We start from the raw sequence: 22,814 nt of genomic DNA on the forward strand, positions 1-22,814 counted from the left end.
ACCTCCTATTGCTAAAATTGAAATTCGTAGTTTGTTTAAGGTCTTAAAACTCAATGCTCTTGATATAGGTAATTTCTGACCTGTGTATTTTGGTTTTCCATTCAGAGCAAAAAAAGGGAAACCCTGGCGCTGTTTGCCTTGATCCTGGTAACCCAGTCCACAACCGCCAACAGAGAGTCGTCCTCCCTGTTCATTACCCAGGAAGGGTGCACCGAGCTGGCCAAGTGACAGCCTACCCTACACGCACCAGCATGGACCCTCATGGCAACCCTATCACTGTTCTTACAGTGGACCAGCATCCTGAGCAGGGCCTTTATCCATCCCAATCTTCCTTTATACGGGGTTTCCCAGCTCTCCATCTGGACCATACTCTAAACCCTCACCATTGTGGCCTGGAGCATCGCGCCTCTGGCTACCCACAAACCCATACTTTTAAACGGCCCAAATTCCATGGACGCAATTTTTCTCGTACAGCCTGCTTTTCCCAGTATGAGACCATGTACCAGCATTACTATTTTCAAGGCTTGACCTTTCCTCAGCCTGAAGGCCAGCCTGGAAATGGGCTCCATAAAGGACATAATCGACCCTTCCAGCCAGGACTCTTGTATCCTACTGTGGTGCACATGGCACCGGCTTCCTCTTCCCGACTTGGGGACACAGGAAGCACCTCAGGACTTAGTTGTTACCACGGGCACCGCTCAGTGTGTAGCGGTTACCTTGCGGACTGTCCTGGAAGCGACAGCAGCAGCAGCTCGGGTCAGTGTCACTGCTCCTCAAGCGACTCCATGTTGGATTGTACGGAAGTCAGTAACCAGGGCGTCTATGGCAGCTGCTCGACATTCCGTAGTTCATTAAGCAGTGATTACGATCCTTATGTGTACCGCAGTAAGAGTCCTTGTCGGGGATCTGCAGGGGAGGCCACAGTGTTTCCTGCCACAGCTCCAGCTGATGACACTTCGTCCCCGGTATCAGGGATGATGGACTGCCTACAGCCTCCTGTTGGAGTTTGTTACAGTTCTGGGGACCAGCTGTCCAACTGCAGTCTGGAGCCCAACTGTAGTAGCCACTCCTCAGTGGAAACCAGGGAACTCACAAGCACTACCTCAGTTGGGCTCATAGAGGGCACTGCAGCAGAACGGAAGCATTGTGGAGAGCAAGGAGTTGCTTGCAACTGCTGTTTCGAGGTACCTAAATTAAATTTGGAACTTAAAGGGCTGGAGGGAGAAGACAGTGGACATTGTAGATGGGGTGCAGAATCTCAAGCAGTTGCTTCCGCTCAGAACTTTTACAGCGTTAGCTTCGAGCAACTACCATCTCCAGATCATGTTGGCTATGATGGACTTCCATGCTGCTTCTACACAGAGATGACTGTACACCGTGGAAGTGCTAGTCATTATGCTGAAGACTGTTCTGTTAACATACAGTATGCCCCAACAGACACTGATGGCTGCATGGGACAGGGTTGCTGTGAACATGCTCAGCGAATACCCATTATTCATGAGGATACAGACTGTGAATTAGGCTTAGGTCCAGAATCACAAACGAATTTGCTCCCACCTAAACTTACCGTAGGGAGGGAGGAGAGGAATTCTGAGGAGACTTGTGACTTATTTTTCACCTCAGGACATTGTAGTGGTCAAATTTATTCGCAGCCACCAGATGAAGAGGCAAGAGCACTATTTCCCTCCCAGTTTAATGGTGTGCCTGAAACACAAGGGGGTGGCAAAGCATCTTTTGATGGGTCAGGACTCTGATAGCGAGCCCTGACACACAGCACAAGCTCTTGAAAATATTTTTTATACTTTTAATGGTTGTATCGTCAAAACTCTGGAGTGTACTGGGTTTGAGTATCAAATCGAGATTTTACTATTTTGCCGTGGTGATCTTGTTCATTCCTGTGGCCTTCAGAATTGGTCACATAATCACAACGGTTGCAGAAGAAATATGAAGCGAAAGTACAAAGCTATTCATACTTCCACATGCTACACAAAGTCAGAAATGTGAGTCAAACTTAGAGAGCAGAGCATCATTATATGTATGCTTCTCTCTTGATCAGACTAGGACCAGGGAAACATTTGTAAATTACTAACTTTTAAATTTTTATGAAAATTTAGATTTTGCTTGAGTTCCACATTATTAACTAAGATGATTTGAATGCTCTTGTACACTTATTTCATTCAGAATTGCATGTGAGGTTATGAAATCATACGGCATGTACGTACATCTCAGTCAACTATATCGTTGAGAAATAAAAACCAAAACTGAACATTTCAAGAACAAGTGCACATCAGGTGCAAAGGTAATTTCTTACTGAAAATGTAACTAGGTGTACATCGCTCTTGAAAATGTACATCTTTCTCTTCCTCTCAGGGCCTTTTATCTTTTTAGTACAGAAACCGACCAAGACAAAAAGCTTTTGTTCATTTTTTGTTTTGCTTATATAATCCATATTATCAATGGAGACTACTGAGCTGCATGTGCATCACACCAAAGTTTAGTTTGTCTCCAGGGTACAGCCCAACACCGCTGGTAGAATCAGAACTGGACTACTCAAGTGTTAGAGGTACAGAACTTGTAGCTTTTGACCCTGATAAGTTATTTTATAACTTTTTATTTAAATTTTTTAATACAAGCTAACAGATTGTCAAAGACACCAAAGTATAATGGTTTAAAGAGATTGCAATGCAGTGGTGTATATATATGTGTGTGTGTGTGTAATATATATACATACATATATACACACACACACACATAGTATATGTATCAAATGCAGACACATACATAATTACCTTAAATAATTACATACTATAAACTTGCACTCATGCTTTTACAAATATACACCATCATATCATCATGCCTTTCTGTTTTTTACAGAGTATTTTATACTGTTTCTATGAAATGTACGCATACAGCTTACACAGGCGGTCATTTTAAAGTAACTTTTTATTTATACATAGACTAAACAGTGCCGTAACATGAGAATCTTGCCTTGCATAGAGATATCTACTGCAAATATAGCATTTTTTTTTTTTTCTGGTTACTTAAGTCACTATTTAATATTTCGTATTGCTTGTAGCACTTAAGATTGTATAAAAGAAAATGTGTACAAAAATTAATATTTTTAAAAGATATAATTATTTTCTCCATTATCATTTTAAAAATGTTAAAGGTTAGAGCTTGATCTGTGTATATTTCTGTATCTGTATAGCAGCACATTTCATAAATGGAAATATGTTCTCTGAATATTTATTGACTAATATATTTATCTCCAAGCCATGTCTTATGTTCAGTGTCTGTGTAATTTTTTATTTTTTTTTGTGGAGATCACTAATAAGAGACTTTGTAAATACATGGTAATTGCACACAAGACGATTAAATATTCTCTGACCAAAAACTGATTTTAAAATTGTTGTACAGTTTTGTAAATGTGTACAAAGATCTTAAAAATATGGTTTTATTAAAGTAAACTCATTGGAGTGTTTCATGTTTACAAAAACAATATTTTTTCATCTTGTAAAACATTGCATGATCCTCATGAAGTGGATTTTTAGTTTTGTGACTTTCAAGAAGCAACAGTCACAGTAAGTTTGATGCTAAAGGAGAAATAAGTAGCACACACCAAGTCCAAGGAATCACATTATAAGGGTCCGTACACATTCTGTGCATTAATAGTGTTTAATTGTCAATTAGAGACTGATGGCAATAAGAGTCACATTATTCATTACTGTAAATTACACGTGCTGTAATGGGATATGATTTAAATATTTGTATTTTTATTTGAGTTTATTAGGTCAATGTGTGCTTTCCCATGGCCAATAACCAAACACATTGTCCATCTTCTCTAAAAAGGTCACATTTCAAAAAGAAGCTGTTTTAATCTCCTCAAACCCACAACACTTTAAGAGCATTTTGATCTTCCTTTTTAACCTCTGAGATTGAAACGTGTTTCCAAGTAGCAACAGACAATAAATACATGAAGAATGTGTAAAAGGAATTCTCCCAGTTTCTTTACACACTCCATGTTCTCATTTTAATTCCTCACCATTGTTTGTAGGACAGCACTCTCTCTTATAAGTTCATTTGTAGGCAAAAGTGTGCTGACCGCAAAGGGGAGACAAACACTCAGAGCTTGAACCCTGAATGAATGGCAACAATTCCCCCTGTCAGGTTGAAATACTGGACACAGAAGAAGCCAGCACCCTCAATCATTTCTTTGAATGTTTCCTGTGGAAGACAGAATAATGAGGTAGAAGGTTTTGTCACAACGCCACTCAGATGAAAAGAAAATAATATGGGCCACACATACAATAATCCTTTAGAAATCACATTAAGGGTGACACTTATGTTCTATATAAGGGATTATAAAGGGGTTCATTAATAATTTACAAATGCATTATAAATCATTGACAATACAACATGCATAAAAACGTTGATTTTCATGTGATACTTGCCAAATAGTGAGCCATTATACATTCTTGTACTCGCATATTATCAACACTAATTCAACTTTATTAAAGGAATATTCCGGGTTAAGTGTAAGTTAAGCTCAATCAAAAATCGATGTTCCAGTGAGACACTTAAAATGGAAGTGAATGCGGCCATTTTTGGAGGGTTCAAAGGCAGAAATGTGATGCTTATTTTATAAAAGCATTTACATTAATTCTTCTGTTAAAAACTCATGTATTATTTGAGCTGTAAAGTTGTTCAAATTGTCATTTGTACAGTCGTTTTAGGGTTTGTTGACATTAAATATTCACAGAAATTAAGTTGTAAAAATTGATATTCTGTAAATACACAGAAACGGTCAGTAAGTGATTTCATCACAATAAAATCATTTTAACGTCTTGTGGCTCTACTTTTGAAAAAGTTAGGATTTTAGCATTTACAGATTGGATAATTCAAAATTAATTGTGGTAATTAACATTATGCCACAAATGATGTCGATTGAGCTTGTACTGAACCCAGAATGTTGCTTTAAGGATTTGCCAACATTAGAAATATACATAAAAGTTCAGTAGATTTAATGGTCAACAGGTTTTATTGTGATATTGGCTGTGAATAAGCATGAGAAGAGGTTTGCAGAAGAATTTAGGCAAATAAATAAGACTAGATTAAACCATCGTTTTGGCATCAACGTGACAACACAAGTGTGTGAAAACATTACAGTAACGGAAAAAAGTGGACCGTAGCAAAATAACAATCCCTTTATCAATTTATCTCACTATAATACTCTATTTTGACAAATCATGAATTAGGGCAATTAATGTTTTTGATTAATAATATATGATTGAATAAGTATTAATTGAGCATTTATATCATGTATAAGTTAGTTTGCTAACTATTTGTATGAGAGAAAAGTTGCCATACCTACATATAAATTACTTATTAGTCATTAATGAACCTCTTCTTAAATTGTTAACAATGAACATCTTTATAAACCGTTAACAAAGGGTACATTAATTAATCTGAAATCCACAAAATGTACCAAATTCTCCTTTTAGAGTAATGCTGACTATCCTAATGCAAAACTTTAGCAAAAATCAAAACCTGCTTGAAGACCTATCACTGCAGGCAAACATGCAAGACAGACATATACAAACTCTGCCTTGTTTATTGCACTAACATTGTATTGTAGTGGCATCAAATTTATAAAATGGATAACAAAATGTGGATCTTGTTACCTGGTCAGGGAATTTCCGGATGCTCTCCACCAGATATTGGTATGATTTCCAGTCTCCTGCGATCACTTCACCCAACACAGGGATCATCTGAAAACTATACGTGTCATACAGCCTGCAAAAATACAAAACATTGAACAATTTACATTAACCATACACTGTGTGTACCATCTCAAGATCCCCTATACATCATTTTTGTGTGGCAGTATTAGGATTCCAAATAAAACAACAATTTACATCTATCTAGCTATCTATCTATACACACACACACACACACACACACACACACATGTTGTGTTTCCATGTTTTATGGGGACTTTCCATAGACATAATGGTTTTTATACTGTACAAACTTTATATTCTATCCCCTAAACCTAACCCTACCCCTAAACCTAACCCTCACAGAAAACATTCTGCATTTTTACATTTTAAAAAAACATAATTTAGTATGATTTATAAGCTGTTTTCCTCATGGGGACCGACAAAATGTCCCCACAAGGTCAAAAATTTCGGGTTTTACTATCCTTATGGGGACATTTGGTCCCCACAAAGTGATAAATACACGCTCACACACACACACCCACACCCCGATCAGCCACAACATTAAAACCACCTGCCTTATATTGTGTAGGTCCCCCTCGTGCTGCCAAAAGAGTGCCAACTCACATCTCAGAATAGTATTCTGAGATGCTATTCTTCTCACCACAATTGTACAGAGTTGTTATCCGAGTTACCGTAGACATTGTTTAGTTCGAACCAGTCTGGCCATTCTCTGCTGACCTCTCTCATCAACAATGCATTTCCGTCCACAGAATTGCCGCTCACTGGATGTTTTTCACCATTCGGACTAAATTCTAGAGACCGTTGTGTGTGAAAATCCCAGGAGATCAGCAGTTACAGAAATACTCAAACCAGCCTGTCTGGCACCAACAAACATCCATGCGATTTAACTGATCAGCCAATCGTGTGGCAGCAGTGCAGTGCATAAAATCAAGTAGATATGGGTCAGGAGCTTCAGTTAATATTCACATCAACCATCAGAATGGGGGAAAATGTGATCTCAGTGATTTGGACCGTGGCATGATTGTTGGTGCCAGATGGGCTGGTTTGAGTATTTCTGTAACTGTTGATCTCCTGGGATTTTCAAGCACACCAGTCTCTAGAATTGACTAAATTTAGTGGCAGTTCTGTGGACAGAAATGCCTTGTTGATGAGAGGTATCAATAGAGAATGGCCAGACTGGTTTGAACTAAACAATGTCTACGGTAACTCAGATAACCACTCTGTACAATTGTGGTGAGAACAATAGTACAGTATCAGAATGCCAGTCTTACATGTGGGTTGGCGCTGTTTTGGTGGCACGAGGGGGACATACACAATATTATACACACACACACACACTCACCGGCAGCCAAAAGCTTGGAATAATGTACAGCTTTTGCACTTATGGAGAGAAATTGCTACTTTTATTCACCAAAGTGGCATTCAACTGATCACAATGTATAGTCAGGACATTAGTAATGTGAAAAATTACTATTATAATTTGAAAACCAAAATTCAGAACTTCTTAAACTATTACGATTTCTCATTAAAAAAAATCCTCCACATACAGCAATTACAGATCCTTGACATTCTAGCTGTCAGTTTGTCCAGATACTCAGGTGACATTTCATCCCACACTTCCTGTAGCATTTGCCATAGATGCGGCTGTCTTGTTGGGCACTTCTCATGCACCTTACAGTCTAACTGATCCCACAAAAGCTCAATGGAGTTAAGATCCATAACACTGTTTTCCAATTATCCGTTTCTTTGCCCACTCTTACCTTTTGTCTTTCAATTCTTCCAATAAGGCCTGCACCCCTTAGTCTTCTCTTTACTGTTGTACATGATACTGGTGTTGAGAGAGTAGAATTGAAGCTGTCAGCTGAGGACACGTGAGGTATCAATTTCTCAAACTAGAGACTCTGATGTACTTATTCTCTTGTTTAGTTTTACATCTGGCCTCCCACATCTCATTCTGTCCTTGTTAGAGCCAGTTGTTCTTTGTCTTTGAAGACTGTAGTGTACATCTTTGTATGAAATCTTCAGGTTTTTTGGCAATTTCAAGCATTGTATAGCCTTCATTCCTCAAAACAATGATTGACTGACGAGATTCTAGAGAAAGCTTTTTTTTGTTGCCATTTTTGACCTAATATTGACCTTATGACATGCCAGTCTATTGCACACTGTGGCAACTCATAAACAAACACAAAGACAATGTTAAGCTTCGTTTAATGAACCAAATAGCTTTCAGTTGTGTTTGATATAATGGCAAGTGATATTCTAGAACCAAACTTAGCATTAAGACTCAAGGATAAGGTGTTGGAGTGATGGCTGCTGTAAATGGGGTCTGTCTAGATTTGATCAAAACTTACTTTTTTCAAACGTAACTTGTAAATATTTGTATGAACATAAAAAGATTCAATGACCTAGTACAATTTATAATGCAATGAATTAAAAGCTAGGGAAAATAAATACGTTTTTAAGGCCCCCTGGAAAGAGAATGGAGACTGAGATGATTTTATGACCAATGGAATGTCAATCCAAAGTCTAGGGGCTGCCACCCTAAGTGACTAAGACATAAACTGAACAAGTTTCACAGACATGTGACTAACAGAGCTGCATTAAGTGCATCTCCTCCTCATGGACTGCACCAGATTTGCTAGTTCTTGCTGTGAGATGTTACCCCACTCTTCCACCGAGGCACTTGCAAATTCCTGGACATTTCTGGGGAAAACGGCCCTAACCCTCACCCTCTGATCCAACAGGTCCCAGACGAGCTCAATGGAATTGAGATCCGGGCTCTTCCCTGGCCATGGCAGAACACTGACATTCCTGTCTAGCAGGAAATCCTGCACAGAACGAGCAGTATGGCTGGTGGCATTGTCATGCTTGAGGGTCATGTCAAGATGAGCCTGCAAGAAGGGTACCACATGAGGGAGGAGGATGTCTTCCCTGTAATGCACACAGTTGAGATTGCCTACAATGACAACAAGCTCAGTCCGATGATGCTGTGACACACTGCCCCAGACCATGACAGACCCTCCACCTCCAAATCAATCCGAACGAGGATAAGTCAGAGTTTATTCTTTTTGGTCAAAGAGGATGTGAGGTAAATTTAGATTTGTCACTGCTTCCAGGGAAAAAAACTTCCCTATTTAAAAAACCTGGGTGATATTTTTGACTCAAGATTGATCGACAAATAAATACTGTTGTTAAAAAAGAAAATTCCATCTTAGATCTATAACAAAGATGAAGTCCATCCATTCTTTTGATGATTTGGAGAAGGTTGTGCATGCCTTTGTGTCTCTCGATTGGACTGTTGTAATGCTTTGTATCTGGGTGCGAGTCAGGCCTCTCTCTCTCGCCTGCAGCTGGTCCACAATTCAGCTGCTAGGCTTTTAACTGGAACAAGGAAAAGAGACCATATTACCCCAGTATTGATTTCCCTACATTGGTTACCAATCCAATACAGAATCAAGTACAAAGTGTTGCTGTATGTATTTAAGGCTCTCCATGGTCTTGCACCAGAGTACATCTCTGCTTTAATAAGTTTGCATGAACCTTCAGGGTCTCTCCGCTCTGGTGATCAGCTGTGTCAGTCCCTCGATCTCGCCTTAATACTCAAGGTGATAGAGCTTTTGGGGTGGCAGCCCCTAGACTTTGGATTGACATTCCATTGGTCATAAACTCATCTCCGTCTCTATTCTCTTTCCAGGGGGCCTTAAAACGTATTTATTTTCCCTAGCTTTTAATTCATTGCATTATAAATTGTACTAGGTCAATTTTATCTTATCCTGTTTTTATTGGTTTTAAATGCTTGTTGCATTCTTAAGCTGTATGTATGTGATTTTATAAATTTTTTTTGTAACTCCATGTACAGCACTTTGGTACCCAGTGTAGTTTTTGAAAGTGCTCAAAAAATAAAATTGAGAGTTGAGTTGAGTTGAGATCCCGCTCCAGAGTTCAGGCCTCGGTGTAATGCTCATTCCTTCGATAAACACGAGTCTGACCATCACCCCTGGTGAGACAAAACCACAGTGAAGAGCACTTTTTGCCAGTCCTGTCTGGTCCAGCGAAGGTGAGTTTGTGCCAATAGGTGACTTTGTTGCTGGTGATGTTTGGTAAGGACCTGCCTTACAACAGGCCCACAAGCCCTCAGTTCAGCCTCTCTCAGCCTATTGCGGACAGTCTGAGCACTGATGGAAGGATTGTGCATTCCTGGTGTAATTCAGGCAGTTGTTCTTGCAATCCACTCCCTGTCCCGCAGGTGTGATATTCGGATGGACCGATCATGTGCAGGTGTTGTTACACATGGTCTTCCACTCTGAGGAAGATCAGCTGTCATTTCTGTCTCCTTGTAGTGTTGTCTTAGGCGTCTCAGTATGGACATTGCAATTCCATGGCCACATCTGCAGTCCTCATGCCTCCATGCAGCATAACTAAGGCACTTTCACGCAGATGAACAGGGACCTTGTGCATCTTTCTTTTGTTGTTGTTTTTCAGAGTCAGTAGAAAGGTCTCTTTAGTGTCCTAAGTTTTTATAACTGTGACCTTAATTGCCTACGTCTGTAAGCTGTTAGCATGTTCATTATTTTGTTTGTGGTTCATTGCACAAGCATGGAAAACATTGTTTAAACCCTTTACAATAAAGATCTGTAAAGTTATTTGGATTTTTACAAAATCATTTTTTAAATACAGTGGATACAAGGGACATTTATTTTTATGGCATATATATATATATATATATATATATATATATATATATATATATATATATATATATATATATATATACACACACAAATTTAACAAACATTATGAGAACCAAAAAATGGATTGTAAAAATGACCTTTCAAGCAGAGGGTTCGACACTTTGCTGAATTCTAAACACAAGAATCTTCCACCTGGTTTAAGGACCCGGAAAGCCTCTTGTAGAGCCTACAGACAGAGACACTATCTCAAATGACATATAATTATTCAGTCTATATATATTTGAACAGATGGAACACTATTAACTGGGTAGCAGTGCAATTCAGGCTAGATTTCCAAGCACACATTAGGACTTATATGTATTTCAGTCAAGTATTACCCTGTGTTAAGAAATGTGGGGAAGAAAAGAGTATAACATCTTTACTTGCTCTATGTGAGTGACATTTCTGATGCCAAATGCAATAGTGTATATGTCAAACTGATCGTCATCGAACGGGAGCTCCTCTGCATCACCCATGACCCACGAGAGGCCTGCAAACACAGGACAACAAAACAATATCCTTTGAGTTTTGGTGTCCGATGTAATGATTAATGTATGAGCTTAAAGGGGACTGTACCTGTGCCGATTCCTGCTTTCTCTGCCTTCTGTTTACCGACTTTAAGCATCTCTTTGTTGATGTCATACACCACTGCCCGGGACTGCGAAGGCGCTGCCTCATCTGTCTTATAATGACCGGCAAGGTCCTGCCATGATGGCGTCTGATTGGACCGCGCTCTCTGCCGCTGCTGACGATCATACATCGAGTGTGTGTACTCCAGGAAGCGGAAAGAGATGTCACCTAGAGTTGAACAATACAAAGACGGCAACGTGTTAACAATAAAACTTTAATTCTTCATCACTCTAAAAATCTGTGTCCATGCAGACATCATACACATAGGACACTTTCTTGTAAGCAAAAATACAATAGATGCCACCTTATATAAAAGAGAGTTTCATCCAAGCACTTAAATGCAGAGAAAAACTTTTAAAAATGTGTTGCTTTCTATGAAAACTTACTTTTGAGTCTTACAACTTACTTAGTACCAACTTGGTACATATCAAGGATTTAATCCATGCTTAGTAATCTAATAACATACTATACCAAGTTCTCAGACAACAATGAACAGCAAAATTGTGGAGAAAAGGCAATATTTGTGATTTACCAGTGCCACCAGCTGTGTCCAATAACCGTAGTCCAGGCTGAGGATTCATTATGTGCAGGAGCGTGTCTTTCCAGAGGCGGTGTATTCCCAAACTCATGGCATCATTCATCACATCATACTTCTTGGCCACACTTTCAAATACCTTATACACTGAGAATTGAAAAAGAGAGAGAGAGATGGAAATCTGATGCGTATTGGAACAGGGTTTACATGCAAATTGTGAAAATGAGTGCCGTGCCGGCTGGCAATTAGGAGATTATTAATAAAAAACGGACGTCAGCTCGCCAGTGTGGCAGTTTTTGGTTTCTTTACATCTGACCAACATCAGGACACTGTTGTGTGTAAGCTTTGCTAAAAAAAAATGTCCCGGTCACGTACGGAAACACGTGGTCCAATTACATGTATTTCGTTACTCCCCATCCCTGCTCGTTCCCTTCATCTCAGGGAAACGATGTTACATACGTAACCGAGACGTTCCCTTACAACTCAGTATACTTGACATTGCGTTCTGCTAACGCATATGGGGAACAGAGTCCCATCGTGCTGCACTACACGACATAACCTTCCAGAGAGGAAGCATGACACCGCAGTCCTGTGGTATGCAGTCATGCTGCAAATGATTGACACTCATGTTGGGCCAGGAGGGGAACTCTCAGAATAGATATGAACTATAGTCATATAATATGAATTAACCCCTTCACGAACCCAGTCACAAAGTAAGTTTTATTTATAATGAAAGTGCTTGTGACTTTATGGGAAATTACAAAGGTCTGAATGCAGGCGGTTGTGCAAAATGATGGGGAGCCCGTACTTAAAAGGAGGGGCATAATTATATTTGGCCAATGAAATAGCAAACGCTCTAAACAGAGAGGAATTGTGAACAGAGAGACGTTACATCTAGATTTTAAAACCTTGCGAATGTGTTTTGAGAAGACCATCCTGCAGCAAAACATATGTCTTGTAAAGACACACCATTCATCCAGACCCATGAGGAGGCAATGCCTCTAGTTGAGTGTGCATTGAGTGTTCACTATTTTGGACTGAAAAGCCTTCAAGGCTAGGAATACAGTAGAAAGTTCTAGGTGGTTGATGTACCACGTGCTCAGGTGCCGAAAGTTGGGCATCCATCGCACACCGCCCGCCCCCCCCACCCCGTGTTGGAAGTGTCCGTAGTCACAACTTTTCACCTGAAAATCTGTCCCAGCATGACACCTTGTTGGTAAAAGGCAAGAGCTGTCCATGGTGCTATAGCAGCTATAAAGCAGCGAGATATAGTGATGCGCATGCGGCCATGGCACCAAGCATGTCGTGGCACATGCTGCAGCCATAATCCCAATGCTTTCTGAAACAGCCACAGTGGAAGTGTTCTCCCCAGTCTGAACTGATACAGACACTGCAAAATGGCCTGAACATGCCTGCTCGTGAGGTGCGCGTGCCCGCTCACGGAGTCGAGGCTGACGCACAAAAAGGAGATTTGTTGGCTGGGGGAAAATAGTGCACTTTGCCCAGTTGACATTGAGGCCCAAGCTGTTTAAATGTTGAAGCTGTAAGTCTCTGTTGAGCAATAACAGAGCCTCTGATTTGGTCAGTAACTGCCAATTGTGGAGGTAGTTCAAAATGCACATAGCGCTCAGTTTCAGAGTGGCGAGAGTCACATTGATGCACTTTGTGAATGTGCAAGGAGCCAGAGACAGTGCGAAGTTTGAATTGATACGCTGATATCAAAACCATCTTGTAATGTTGTACAATATGGACATGAAAGTAAGCATCTTTCAGATCTATTGACGCAAACCAGTAGTGTGGGCGGACGTGCGATAGGATCCATTTCAGAGTAATCATTTTGAATGGGTGCTTTGTGAGTGGACGATTCAAATGTCTCAGATCTAGGATTGGCCGAGCCCACCATGTTTTTTGGGACAAGAAAATAGCAGCTGTAAAGCCCGTTTTTGGGTTGACAATTTAGAACAATCTCTATCATGTTTTTCACGAGGAGATTGTGTATTTCGGCTTGTAACACTGACGTGTCTTTGGATGAAACTGTCGAAGACAGAACGGCATTAAATGGGGTGGATGATGTGCAAATTGGATCGTATACCCATGTTCGATTGTTTTAGCACCCCATCTGAAACACCCATAAGAGACATTGGAGCATCCAAACAGAGTGGCTTTCCTTGTCACGCATTTCCGTGAGGGTCAGCCAGATGTATTGATCCAGGACTACCAGGTTGCTCATTGACTTGCCAATGACCTGTGCAGTGAATTTCGTGGCATGCAGCACTAAGTTCGTAGTGGTGCAGAGCTCTTTTAATGTCTCTGGATTGTAGCCTTGCTTGTCCACTTGCTTGAGGAGCTCTTGATAGACCTGTAGCACCACCATCACATGGAGTGCTGAACCAGCTTGGCTGTCACGGAGTATGCTCTTCCAGCCAGTGTGGACGTCAGTTGGCACAGCTTGGAAGGAGTGTGATTTCCATACCCTGCTACTCACCAGGCAGAGGTGTGCCACTATCGCCTCCTCCACAGGGGCTAGTTGGGCACAACCTTTTTCTAACCTGTGATCCACATTAGAGAGGATGGAATCACTGTGTGAGCAGGCCGAATAGGTCGTACGCCAGGATTTTGGCAGTTCATTATGAACTTCATCGAAGAACGGGGCAGATCTGCAGAACGCGGTCGCTTGACGGCGTCCGTACTGCAGGAAACATTCATCAAGGTGAGATTGTACAGGTTCCTCTGGAGGACACCACTCGAGATCGAGCTCTTTGTCAGTGGTGCATGCATGCTCCTCGTCCTCTCTGGAGGAAGGTGTCGTCCACTGACAAGGAGATGCCAATATGCGTTAGCAGAACGCAATGTCAAGTGTACTGAGTCATAAGGGAAAGTGAATTTCTACAGTGGCATCAGTAACTGAAAACTATTGTGTTTGAATAATGCTGCATCCATGCTCCTATGTGTCAGTGTAATTCCACATAAACAAAAGTTACTAAATGCACCTTTAATACTGGCAACATGGCTATGTTCTTAATGTTAATGATATTAGAACAAACAACATTTGTCAAGGTCTATCTAAGCTAATAGTGAAAATACTGTCATGACGCCGGGTTCACACATCCTCCATGAGTGGCGTGCTTTCGTTTTGGAGCCCATATTAACAGATTACACCATTCCCACTGCAAGTGTGAGTCATGAGGTGACACGTTCCAGATGCGGCAGTGATCGGATAGTTTCAGCGTTGAGCATATTTTTGCCACGTGACTCACGCTGAGCTGAGCAGCTCTGGGTGCAGTATAACACTAAAATAATCAGTTGATTTGTTATTATTTATTTATTTTTAACACCATGTCAGCAACCAGGCTATTCACATGGCAAACAAAGGTTCATCAATAAAAATTTACAAAATTAAATAAGACACTTAAAATTCATACAAGATAAAAACTGTCAAATCTGTTCAGATGGTACTTTTTAAAAATATCTATTAAACAAGTCTCCGTATACACTGTGGATTGTTTTTCTTTTCTTCCATAGAAATTAAAGTTCATCTTCAGCCATTTTTCTTCCTTTGTCTTTTTCCTCATCTAGGTGTATTCTGTACCTGGTCCGTGCAGTTGCACGGTAGTTTAGTAACTCTTTTGTAAGAGGTACCTGGGTCACTGCACCATACACTCTCACATGGTCACAGATAAGTCTTTGGACAACAATTGTGTCTTCATCCATGTTACCACCTCTTTGTTGACTGAGAACCCACGTTCAACTGTTGCTTGGCCATGGGAGAGAATCAGCAGCTTTTTAACAAAACCCCACAGCTCAGGTGATGAGGTAGATGATGCAAAAACATGTCGACTCTGTAGTTTGGTTCTGTGGGAATGAATTCCTTGAAGCTTGCTACTCTGGCCTCATTGAAGAGAAATGTCCCAAACTGCTGTGCAATCACATCACCTGTATTTAAAAAAGGAAATTCAATATTGGCAGTTGCTTACACACTGGACCTTATTCTAATGCAAAATACTAACCGCACAAAAATGTTAAGAGCTAAATCATTTTGGAAACAGTATGCAGACTGTATTGAAAAGTACTACAAAATGCAGAATGAGTAGTAATTTCCAAAAAATACAATCTCTCTCAATCATGACCGACTAGAGGTGTGTTGTGGTGTCTGTATCTCCAGAAACCCTGCCCTCTGCCTGTATTTTCTTATTTTGCTGAGTTCTAGATGTTTTCTGAATGTTTTTTTATATAGTTTATGTCACCCCCAGCCAATAACAGCATATAGGGTGTGAGAACGGGACTCTTAAAAATGTAGCAACCAGATGCAAGATTGTAAGCAGTGTAATCAGTGCCCAATTCTGGTGTTATGAACAAGAGGAAGGGCCAGTTTTGAATGTTGTCTTACAAACTGGAAGTGACAAATCCTGCTCATTTAAATAGGCTAATACAATCGAGCATATAAGAAATAAAATATACTTTAAATTGTCAAGTTATATTTTATTCCTAAGTATTATTTACCAGCTGTTAGAACTGACAACTGCTTATCCTGTACAAACTTCTGGATGAGGCCCTTCATTCTCTGCAAGCACACATCTGGCTCGGAGTACATTATATTTGGGTCCAGGCACGTCATGTTTCGGACCAAGTGGTACTTCAAAGGATATTTATCCAGAATCTTCTTGCAGATGTTTGCAAGATCAATCCCACACTCTTTTATGAACTGCAGCTGACTAAGCTCGCCTACTCTGCTTTGACTCCCTGATCTTCCCTGGCAAAAGTAGACAACAAGTGATCTGTGCAAGATATTTAAAAGTATATGAACAAGCTGAATCCTACTGAATAAATTCATAAAGAATCATTTATAACTAATAAGAAAAGTGAGTGCACACCTTCAAGGCAGCTGTTGCTCCCATTCCAATATCCACCTCCTTTGGACTGACCCATTGGCTCCGATATGTCTCATCAAGCCTGACAAGCTTTGACACAGAAACAAAAGGATGTCCCGCTGGATGAAGCATCGGAGAAGGCTCTGAGAAAAGATTTCCATTGAGTGAGTAATATTGTAATTACAATACAGAATTAATAACCTAGTGTCTACAGAGACCAGTCTGTTTGGATACATTCATTAAGCAGTATGTAAGCAATATACTAGATATGACAAACAACAGATGAATATATAAATATATATTTTGAAGCACACAAGATACATTGCAAGTGTACATAACATGATTATGAATGAAAAAAAAGGTTGTAAGATAATATCATTTTTTTTTTTTAACATGAATACTTACCCTGACAAGATCTTCCAAGTCTTTGCTCAGGAAGGGGATCATGGGAACATCAGTTTTAGAAACGGCTGAAAGTTTATTGAGATGGATATGTAGAGGTGCCGATATGGCACAGTTAGGGGATCCATTCAGGCCTCTGCTACAGTGTCATATAAGGATGATCCTGGGTTGAGGAGGTTTTTAATTTTCACCTGGTCCACATAGGTGACAATGGATGGTCAAATTTCAATTGCTCTTTCCACTGCTGGCAAATTCTCCAGCGATGCTCACAAAAAGGTAGGGGAAATTTTGTGGACTTAGTCACTGAACTGAAGTCTTGCCGCCTTGCAGGGGCACAGTGGGAAAGGACGTGCAGGGCCTTCAGAAGCTTCTCTACTTGCCACACTCCAAATCCACCCTTGATAGCATTGTGATTAATTTGAAGACCACAGCTTCCCACATTCTGAATCTGAGCTCCACCAAACTGTTCACTGTATTCTTGCTGTAGTAGCTGCACAAATTTCCAATTAATACTTGGCCCATCCACTGACACAGAAAGCATCTTGCTGAGGCAGAGCATAAGGAAAAACTTATTTAGATGACAATTGCTGGTGTACTTTTATGATCACTTAAGATGCTGTAGTTTGGTTTTAGTCAAACCACATTGATATACAATCTCCAACTCTCTCAAACAGTTGAAACTAAGCTGTAAAATATAACATTCATGAGAGCAGGGATTATTGCAGGACTAGTACTAGACTGAATTTTTATTTTAGCATACCTAAAACAGGCAACTGAGTGTTGACCAGCTACAGCACATTACGTATTTCATGGAGTGGGTTGTAAACTATAGCACTTAAAAATGAAAAACACTTACTGATTTTCTTTTGAGACAAGTATGTACTATGTATTTTTGTGTATTATTAATGTATTTTTGGCTTACCTTGAATTTGTCCAATAAATCCTCAGCTGTGGAATGGCCCAGCAACAGAACCATAGTAGCGGGAGCAAATGTATGTTCCCGTTTCATCCATGGTCCAGTGCCTCACCTGAAGGTCTAGTTGTTTGTTTTTTGTTGATGCTTTCGTCGAACATAACAATGAACGATTCATCATTAACTTTTGTGGTAAGTGGTCTTTTAATAAACAACACAATACCAAATCTGGCTATGTATGCCGTTTTATCTGTGCCACAGGTGAAAGTTTTTACATGTACGAATCTGGAAACATTGCCTTGAAATGTGTGTGGATGTCGTCATTTGACTTGTATGAATGATGTCGAATTACCATGAGCTGAAGTTCACAATACTTAAGCCCTCAGAGTAGCAGCCTGTGAAAAACTTGACGAAACACTTGGTTGAACATCGTGATTCAGTCCAACATTACCAGTCTGTGATCCAGCAGGAGTTGATGTAGCAGGTGCAGACATGTACAACTCCATTGGTGCCATACTTTTTCGAATACCAGCGTAGCATCAGTGCTTTTCCGATTTCAAATGGGACTCCACTGCTTTCCTATTGTCCCGAGTTTAAAGGTTTTTTTGGCAGATCTTGCAAGTCGCCTCAAACTCGTTGCTTGCACCAGCTAACCATTCTCTATACTTTATATGTTGGTGCGAAATCGCACTGAACTAACATTTACCAATTTTCTTCTCGTTCTCTTCCTTTCGCGTGCAGGAGACAATACGTAATACACTGTTGTAAAGGCCGTGAATTGTCACATGAACAACAAAGCCACAAAGAAATAATAATATCAATCATATAAAGCTAATTAGATAGTTTTCATTTGTTAAATTATTTAGATATGTCTAAGTCAATGTGTAATCTAAAATGTAAGACCTCTCATCAGTAAAATTAAGACTATTATGACCTTCAATTTTAAAAATCTAATTTTATACTTTTTAATGATTTTATACTTTTTTTTCAGGTTTTTTTTCAAGGTCCAAGGGAGAACAGGCCAAAAATGAGTCTTATGTTGTCCAGTTTGATGTTCAAATTCTCCAAGTATGGTTTAATCCATATTCCAAAAGGTTTGATCGCTTTAGGTCTAGCTTCATACAGATAAGAATATTCTGGATGGAATACAGGTGTAAAGACCGTATTACTTAGATTTGTTGAGCTTGAATGCATATTGTAAGGCCAGTTTCAGATGCCTATTCTAGAGGGAAGGTTCTCCGGCTTCTGTATAAATGCTTTGAATGGGACTTGTTCTGAAGGCTCCAAGAGCTAGACGTATTCCCTGATGGTGTATTGTGTCAAGTGTTCGAAATGTATGGCTTCCTTGCCTGACCATACACAATACTCCCATAATCTCTGATCCCAGCTTAACTGGGATATGTGAAAACTAATACATTTCACTGTATATATGCAAAAAAAAAAAAAAAAAAAACTGTGTGTATAAAGTGTGACCAAAATAAAGGATTCTATTCTATTCTAATCCAGTCAGGATATAATTAATGTACTGTAGAGATGTAAAAGTACGGTAGTGTCTGCACCCCATTTGATATTGGCCAGCCCTTTTTATATATGAATTGTTTTAAAAAATAACTTCTCAACATCTTCATATGTGGGATAAAAGTGAATTTATTATTACAGACAAGGCCTAAGAATTTTAAATCATTCACTACTTTAATGGGTTCTCCTCCATACTAAACTCTGGGTCGGGGTGTAAGGATCGGAGAAGGCAAAAATGCATGCATACTTTGTTTTGGAAAATCTGAATCCATTCTTTATTGACCAGTTGTTTATTTTATTTATTCGTAGTTGTAGCTGTCATTCAATTATATACATGGTTTTCCCTCTATAGCATATGCATAGGTCGTCAACATATAAACTTACAACATATAACTGATTCTACTATTGATTTTGATGCAGAAAGTCACTGAAAAAGTGCTTCCATGTGGAACTCCTAGCTCCTGTACATGTGGATTTTATAGTGTAGTTCCTACTTGAACAAGAAAACATCTGTTTGTCAAGAAATTGGAGATAAAGTCGGGTAAGTTAACTCTGAGCCCAAGTTCGTACAGGTCTTTGAGTATTCCATATCTCCAGGTGTTATCATTGGCCTTCTCAAGGTCAAAGAAGACAGCTACAGCGTGTTCTTTTTTTAATGAAGCTGTCCTGGACAAACGATTCAAGTCTGATAAGGTGGTAAAGTGCTTTTGCTTCTTCTAAACCCACATTGATAATCACTAATCGTATCCTCCAGAATAATCAGGTGTTATAGAAGACACAAAAGCAAATCAAAATGATTCAAACTGAACCTAGTACACTACAATTGATATGTCTGCATATAAAATAACTTAATGGAAAAAAGGAAAAAAAAGGAAAGAAATAATAAACTGTCGGACCTTTTGCTATTCAGCTTATATAGGTGTACAGCATAAATAGTGTTTAGACACATTAACCATTCACAACCAAGTGCGCTGATAAAGATGAAGTGCATGTGACTGCCCGCTGTTGTCCTTGAAGCAGCAATAACCTGTATATTATGACCTTATTATGGGGGGGGGGGGGCGTAGGTCCACAGAGATAACTTTATTTTCTGCTCAAGAGGCGCTGCTGTTCCTCGCAGAGGAAAACCGACCAATGTGAACGTCTAACAGGGCCACTACGCTCACGGAGGATGTGAGAACACATTTGAGTGATGCCTGTGGTTAAATAAAATAGGTATCTGTTGTGAATCCTTTATGAAGCGGTTTAATCAAACGAACAGTCATAACGAACCGTACAGCTGAAATTAATCGGACTTCCCAACACTAGTGAAAACGGGGTGCTTGATCTATATATACCATGGTACTAGGACACACTTTGAACACATATATCTTGTAAAGGTAGCCTGAATGGAGCAATAAACTGAAGTATATTTCCTCACCTCTCTCTGCTTTGTCCTCCTCTGGCACCGTTTCGAAACCAAAGTGTGTACTTTTGCCATCACTGTAGCCACGACATACTGTGATCCCCGCATTACAGAATGAATGTTTGACTCGACTCCCTAAAACATGATGAATATTTCGCGTGGAATCACCGACAACTCTGAGGACAAGTGTCCTGATGGAGGTGGCCATCTTTCGCTCAAGTTTACTTGCGTAAACAATGCGTCATAAATACGCGACAAGTTGTAGTTCTGGCAGATCTAGCATGGACCACGAACACGCAGACTTATTTTTGTGTTATTTTGTCGGTTAAATAGAGTGGGGTACTTTCTATTATATGTTCATATTTTCACACACAAGAAGGCAAATGCGGCTTCAAGTTTTATAAAAGAACGTTTTATTTGAAAGTTTATTATGCGTTGTCATTTCAACCTTTCCTTAATGTTGGAGAAGTTGACATGAAATACGTTTGGAAAATTAACATTACCGGTAGCATGACGTAATTCTACATCTTAATCTAAACAATAATGTGAACATTCAATGCTCAATTCCCAATGCTCTCAAAGTCCTCATGGTGGCATAGTGACTCACCTCAATCCGGGTGGCAGAGGACGAATCTCAGTTGCCACTGTGTCTGAGACATCAATCTGCACATTTTGTTATGTGGCTTGTTAAGCGCATTACCACGGAGACGTAGCATGTGTGGAGGCTTTGTGCTATTCACCTTGGCATCCACACACAACTTATCACGTGCCCCACCGAGAGCAAGAACCACATTATAGGGACCACAAGGAGGTTACCCCATGTGACTCTACCCTCCCTAGCAACCAGGCCAACACAGAACACAATAAGAAGTGTGCTGAACCTTCAACACAGAACACAATAAGAAGTGTGCTGAACCTTCAACACAGAACACAATAAGACGTGTGCTGAACCTTCAACACAGAACACAATAAGAAGTGTGCTGAACCTTCAACACAGAACACAATAAGACGTGTGCTGAACCTTCAACACAGAACACAATAAGAAGTGTGCTGAACCTTCAACACAAAACACAATAAGAAGTGTGCTGAACCTTCAACACAGAACACAATAAGAAGTGTGCTGAACCTTCAACACAAAACACAATAAGAAGTGTGCTGAACCTTCAACACAAAACACAATAAGAAGTGTGCTGAACCTTCAACACAAAACACAATAAGAAGTGTTCTGAACCTTCAACACAAAACACAATAAGAAGTGTGCTGAACCTTCAACACAAAACACAATAAGAAGTGTGCTGAACCTTCAACACAAAACACAATAAGAAGTGTTCTGAACCTTCAACACAAAACACAATAAGAAGTGTGCTGAACCTTCAACACAAAACACAATAAGAAGTGTGCTGAACCTTCAACACAAAACACAATAAGAAGTGTTCTGAACCTTCAACACAAAACACAATAAGAAGTGTGCTGAACCTTCAACACAAAACACAATAAGAAGTGTGTTGAACCTTCAACCCAAAACACAATAAGAAGTGTGTTGAACCTTCAACCCAAAACACAATAAGAAGTGTGTTGAACCTTCAACACAAAACACAATAAGAAGTGTGTTGAACCTTCAACACAGAACACAATAAGAAGTGTGCTGAACCTTCAACACACTTCTTATTGTGTTCTGTTGACTTTTTAAATTATCTGTTGATTTGTTGATTAAACTTGAAGGACAGTTTTGTCTTCATACACCTAAAACATATGCATATATGTTTGTTCAGCAGGATATTAATCATGAAATGCAACAGGTGTTTTTGTTGCATTTATATTGACAAATTGTTTTTCTTAGTTGTGAAGGTTAAAATAAGCTTAAAATATTGATGCTGAGTTTACGGTAACAAATGTAATTGACTAGGCCTGTTTTGGACTCTGTCTTGAGTTAGACTCGGCCCCTTTTGGACTCGGACTGGACTCGGACTTGACTAAGATGCACTCAAACTCAACACTAGGGAAAATATAATAATTTACTAAATAAATCACTAGCCTACTGTGCAGTGTTATCACTGATGATTCGTCACCTT

The 22,814-nt window shown here is 39.7% G+C and overlaps 2 protein-coding genes and 1 long non-coding RNA gene across 3 annotated transcripts in view; 1 reads left to right on the top strand and 2 right to left on the bottom strand.

Moving 5' to 3' along the window:
* LOC127643274 (E3 ubiquitin-protein ligase znrf3) overlaps positions 1-3,398 on the top strand; it is a 104,061-nt gene extending 100,663 nt beyond the window's left edge. The window contains exon 8 of the mRNA XM_052125945.1: positions 106-3,398. Coding sequence (XP_051981905.1) covers positions 106-1,754 — 1,649 coding nt within the window. The 3' untranslated portion in view covers positions 1,755-3,398. The remainder of the gene's footprint in view (positions 1-105) is intronic.
* LOC127643283 (2-methoxy-6-polyprenyl-1,4-benzoquinol methylase, mitochondrial-like) lies at positions 1,805-20,956 on the bottom strand. The gene is made up of 7 exons (XM_052125955.1): positions 20,758-20,956; positions 11,634-11,783; positions 11,048-11,269; positions 10,855-10,961; positions 10,570-10,658; positions 5,682-5,793; positions 1,805-4,224 (listed from the first exon to the last, which is right to left on the bottom strand). The coding sequence occupies exons 1-7, from the start codon at positions 20,948-20,950 to the stop codon at positions 4,123-4,125; spliced, it is 975 nt and encodes a 324-aa protein (XP_051981915.1). The 5' UTR covers positions 20,951-20,956; the 3' UTR covers positions 1,805-4,122.
* LOC127643284 (uncharacterized) lies at positions 15,083-18,324 on the bottom strand. The gene is made up of 4 exons (XR_007970475.1): positions 17,829-18,324; positions 16,910-17,451; positions 16,508-16,647; positions 15,083-15,569 (listed from the first exon to the last, which is right to left on the bottom strand). It is a non-coding gene; the product is annotated as an uncharacterized LOC127643284 (long non-coding RNA).
* Positions 20,957-22,814: the final 1,858 nt, after the last annotated feature.

The sequence above is a fragment of the Xyrauchen texanus genome, chromosome 4 (genome assembly GCF_025860055.1).
Source record: "Xyrauchen texanus isolate HMW12.3.18 chromosome 4, RBS_HiC_50CHRs, whole genome shotgun sequence".
NCBI lineage: Eukaryota > Metazoa > Chordata > Actinopteri > Cypriniformes > Catostomidae > Xyrauchen > Xyrauchen texanus.